Source organism: Sarcophilus harrisii, chromosome 2 (assembly GCF_902635505.1).
Source record: "Sarcophilus harrisii chromosome 2, mSarHar1.11, whole genome shotgun sequence".
Lineage (NCBI taxonomy): Eukaryota > Metazoa > Chordata > Mammalia > Dasyuromorphia > Dasyuridae > Sarcophilus > Sarcophilus harrisii.
In genome coordinates this window covers 526,518,320-526,523,296 of record NC_045427.1, presented here as the reverse complement: position 1 = coordinate 526,523,296, position 4,977 = coordinate 526,518,320, and the positions used below count along the sequence as shown (strand labels likewise).

The 4,977-nt window shown below is 49.4% G+C and overlaps 1 protein-coding gene across 1 annotated transcript; it reads left to right on the top strand.

Annotated features, from left to right (window-relative positions):
• Positions 1 to 1,270: 1,270 nt before the first annotated feature.
• Positions 1,271 to 4,431, top strand: FOXB1 (forkhead box B1). Its single transcript, XM_003755608.2, has 2 exons — positions 1,271 to 1,343; positions 1,722 to 4,431. Exon 2 carries the CDS (start codon positions 1,768 to 1,770, stop codon positions 2,737 to 2,739), a length of 972 nt encoding a protein of 323 aa, XP_003755656.2. The 5' UTR covers positions 1,271 to 1,343; positions 1,722 to 1,767; the 3' UTR covers positions 2,740 to 4,431.
• Positions 4,432 to 4,977: the final 546 nt, after the last annotated feature.

The following is a 4,977-nucleotide window of genomic DNA, read 5'->3' as shown; positions in this document are numbered from 1 at the left end:
GAAACAACTAGGTAAATGGAACCCCCAACTCCCTGGAGCTTGATTCGAGAATAGGAAAACAAGCAGGAATTCACCTGGTTAGAATACCATCTGCATTGAACTGACATCTACAACTCTAATGTCAAATCAAATTACCGGGGTAATTTTAAAGCAAACAGTTTGGCAAGTAAAATACAGATACCCCGCCTTAATTTTTTTTTTTTTTAAACCCGACCAAAACGTTTAGAAGCAAAATGAGCTCCTATTAAGGGCTGTCCGATCCAATTATATAATTTATAAAACCCCATCAGATTTTTTTTTAAAGCGACACACCAAATTCTGCACGGCAGAGGAAACAGCTTAGAAGGTAATGCAAACTTCAGCCGGCCTTGGTGAGGACTGAAAAGTATTGCATTTTCATTATAATCACCCTTGCAACAGCCATGAACGCGGTTTGATTGGGCAAAAGGAAAAGTCTCTCGTTAAGGAAAAGCCCTGCCTTAAGTTAGCCAACAATACAAATCAGTTAACAATGCAGAACAAACAGAATACCACAGCCAAGCAATTTCCATGTCAAACATCGCTCTGCTCAGTAGCTCCATTTGTAAGTGTGAATCGCAGACTAAGCTCCCTGCGCAGTCCACAGAAGGGCCGTTGCATACCTTCACACGAACTGAGACTGGGGGTGCCATCCCACTTCAATTCCGGTTGTTGAGCCTTTTCACCCCTCGCCTTGTCTTCAAATGGAAATGATTTCTATTGGCCCAAGGTGTCCATGTAAATAGGTGTAAATGAAACCAGATTATGCCTCTCTCTCTCCTCTCCCTCTCCCTCTCTCTTTCAGCCCCCTCCTTCTCCAGCCCCCTTTCCCTCCCTCCATTCCTCCTCCTCCTCCTCCTCCCCTCCTCCTCCTCCTCCTCCTCCTCCTCCTCCTCCTCCTCCTCCTCCTCCCAAGGCGATTGTCATATGATAGCAAAGAAGTGGCACATTAATGAAGCGCCTCTACAGGGGTCTTTTCTGCTCCTGTCACCGCATAAAACTATCAGATGGTTACAGGAAGGACATGGAGGCAACTACCTAGCTCAGCATCGCGGCGGAGGAGAGAGCAGCTCCCGCTGCAGCCCCGGCGCAGTTGCTGCCGCCGCCAGTGGTCATTGGAGCTGAGGCTGCCCGCCGGGAGGGGGGCACAGAGTTGGAGATCGCCGGGGACTGTGAGGCTTCGGGGCTTCGAGGGGCTGAGCCGCAGCCCAGCCGAGCCGAGCGCAGAGCCTCACAAGCAAGCGCTAGTGCTGCTGGGCTTTGGGAAACGGACGCCCAGCGGGCAGCATCCCGGATGCGGACGGTCAACTTCGATCAACTTTAAGGTGGGTACTGCCTAGACTCCCCCCTCTCCAATCTTCTTCCTCGTCGCCTCCAAGTCCCTGGGCCCCCTTCTCGGGTTCTTCTTCCGCATTTCTCTCTCTTGCTTGCTGTTCGGGCACTGACCAGTACGGCTCGAAAAGTTACTTTGGAGAGGTTATGGTCCCAGGCGGGTCAGAGACTAACCGAGATCTTTAAGGTTAAATTGGGGTTGGTTACTCTTCTCCCCCTCCCCTGTTCTTTCCCTTACTCCATACTTACTGTTTCCCCACTTCTTTGCCCCTTTCCCTCTTCCCACCTCTAAATAGACCTATAACTCGGCCCCGCTGACCTCGAGGTATCTGTCCGTCTGCCCCCTCCCCCAACCTTCCTCTCCCTGGCAGATCGAAGCAGCCTGCCAGCCCGCCCGCGAAGAGGAGGAGGAGGAAGATGCCTCGGCCGGGTCGAAACACGTACAGCGACCAGAAGCCGCCTTACTCTTATATCTCCCTTACTGCCATGGCCATCCAGAGCTCCCCAGAGAAGATGCTGCCCCTAAGCGAAATTTACAAGTTCATCATGGACCGCTTCCCCTACTACCGGGAGAACACACAGCGTTGGCAGAATAGCTTGCGCCACAACCTTTCCTTCAATGACTGCTTCATCAAGATCCCGCGGCGGCCAGACCAGCCCGGTAAGGGCAGCTTCTGGGCTCTGCACCCTAGCTGCGGTGACATGTTCGAGAATGGCAGTTTCCTGAGGCGCCGCAAACGCTTCAAGGTGCTCAAGTCTGACCACTTGGCGCCCAGCAAACCGGCCGACGCGGCTCAGTACCTGCAGCAGCAGGCCAAGCTGCGCCTTAGCGCCCTGGCAGCCTCGGGCACCCACCTGCCTCAAATGCCCGCGGCCGCCTACAACCTGGGTGGGGTGTCACAACCCTCGGGTTTTAAGCATCCCTTCGCTATCGAGAATATCATCGCTCGCGAGTATAAGATGCCCGGGGGCTTGGCTTTCTCCGCTATGCAGCCGGTGCCCGCCGCCTATCCCCTCCCGAATCAGTTGACTACCATGGGCAGTTCCTTGGGCACTGGCTGGCCCCATATGTACGGTTCAGGCATGATCGACTCGGCCACCCCTATCTCCATGGCGAGCGGCGACTACAGCGCTTACGGGGTACCACTGAAGCCTCTGTGCCACGGAGGGCAGACGCTGCCAGCCATCCCGGTGCCCATCAAACCCACGCCAGCTGCTGTGCCCGCCCTGCCCGCTTTGCCCGCGCCCATCCCCACGCTGCTCTCGAACTCGCCTCCCTCACTCAGCCCCACTTCTTCGCAGACAGCGACCAGCCAAAGCAGCCCCGCCACTCCGAGCGAGACTCTCACCAGCCCGGCTTCCGCCTTGCACTCTGTGGCCGTGCACTGACCCGGAGCGGCTGGGCCCCACGACTCCCTCCCTGCTTCCCTTCCCCCTAGCCACACACAGTCCCCGATTGAGTCTCTCGGGGATATCTTCTAACCACTCACCCCACACCTGCTTCCTCTACTCCCAGCTTCCCCCAAGCCACACAAGATCCCCATTTCAACCGAGTGCAGGCTTGCTGCGCCAGGGTTGAAACTCTGACCATTCTCCTTTCCTTTAGGTCCAGGCCCCGGTTTTCTAAAACTTTGTTTTGGACAGCAAAGGAAATACAACAGAAACTTGGGAGAGTCCACGAACTCGGCGCCTACAGGCGTGCAGGAATTTTCATGGCCCATCCCCCGCTGGAGAGTGAAGTTGAGTCACTCCCTCCTTTCTTTTGTCCCCCTCCCCACCCTGGGGTAGGAGAGAAGCCCCTGTGAGGGCCGCCTGCCACTCGCCGCCCATTTCCAGGCTTCCTTCAGAATCCGAACCCTCCACGACTCCTTCCCGCTCTTCTTTTGTCAGTCAACAATTCAGAAATAACAAGCTCTTGAGCTTCTTTTTATTTTTTCTTCTACCTGCACCTGCACTGGGTGCGCCACTACGGGACCCCTTCAGCAGTGAGGCGGCAGAGCAAGTCACTTAAGATCCTGAATTTGTTTGTGTCTTATCCAAGGTGGGATGGGACCACCAAGCCCAGAATTCCCACAGCAGTCCAAGCCCCAGTGCGCTCCCAAGCCACCCCTTTCTCAGTGCTTCCCGGACAGCAGCCAGCAAATTCACCCAAGTTGCTCGGCGGCTTAATCCAGTCTCTCCAGTTTGTGGGCTCTGGGTTTGGTTTGATTTTGTTTATTTCATTTTTCCAACCGGGAGCACTGAGCACTGAAGTGTTGGAAGTAGAAAGGTTATGCACGAAAGCCAAGGGCAGGACCCCTTTCCAAAGTGAGTGGGGGAGGGGTGGGAGAAACAATAAACAAATAAACAAACCCCATATTGTTTACAAAGTTCCAGTCAAAAAGTAAATAGTGAACTTGAGTCTGTACCCTGAGGCTTATTAGGCCCATTTTACAAATACCAGCTGAAAAGTCAACTTTGACTTTTCCGTTTCTGTCCAGGTGATTTAGAAGAAAGTTGGGGTTTAGAACCGGGGAAGCTGGAAAAGTTCATTTGTATGACAACTTTTTTCTGATCCCTTAGAGATCATTTAAGCTATTTATTTTACTGCTTAATAAAATTAAAATGAAATAAAACCACAAATAAGAAGACAGCCAAGGGTAACCCTTGACGAGCTAGCTGCAGTAGTGAACCTGGTAAGATGAGGTAGGAGGAATATTATTGGAAATTTCTCCTCCAAGACTAGTCTTTCTGTTTGCTTTATTAGAAATTTTCTGTTTTATTAGAGACTGAAAGGGCTGCAAAGGGATGTACATGCTTGTGAATAGGAATGATGATAAACTGTGTAAAATGCACTTTTTGTTTGCTATATTTCCTTAGTTTTAGGTAGTTTGCTGGAAACCCAAACTGTTTTTTTTTTTTTCCTGCTGTGAACTGCTTAAGTTAAAAAACAAAAGTTGTCATCAGAGCTGTAAAGAAATCTTTTCTCCCCTTCCTGTACAGAATAAGCATGACATTTAAAATATTGATGTTCTTGTTCCCAGCATGCCTGTTTTAAGACAAAGGATTAAAAAAAGTGTCTATGTTAAATTATGAACCTAGTCCAAATAATATTTTCTCATTAAAATATGTAAATTAAGATTTAGTTTCTTGTCTTTTTGAATAGTTGCCCCCCCCCCCAAGAACATTTTAAGAAATGTAAATGCTACCTGAGATACAATTTTTAAGGGACATCACAGATGCAGAATGTCTTTCCTACTTCCTGTTTGTTTGAAACCTGAATTCCTTCTACTTTGCTTTTACCTTTGGGAAAGATTTTTTTCAGGCAGACTCTAAAAGGTGTTCATATATGCATGATCTGTGTCTATTACGCAGGTGTAACAGAAAAAAACTCATGACAGTCCTTGGTATCTCCTTTATTTGGCATTTATCTTAAGGTATCGCAAGATATGCAAAATAATATGCATGTAAGATCAAACAATGCTTCAGAGAGAGGCAGGGTAGCTATTTTATCAGTATAAATTAAAATCTCCTGCTTATGCCATTTCAGTTGAAGTCAGACTTAAATATCATTTTAAATTAAATTATTATAGTCCTTGAGACTTTCTTTTTCAGAATAGCCCAAATATCAACACATCTGTAAAACAA

Excerpts from the sequence above, each read along its gene's own strand:
- FOXB1 (XM_003755608.2), top strand. The coding sequence starts at position 1,768 with ATGCCTCGGCCGGGTCGAAACACGTACAGCGACCAGAAGCCGCCTTAC.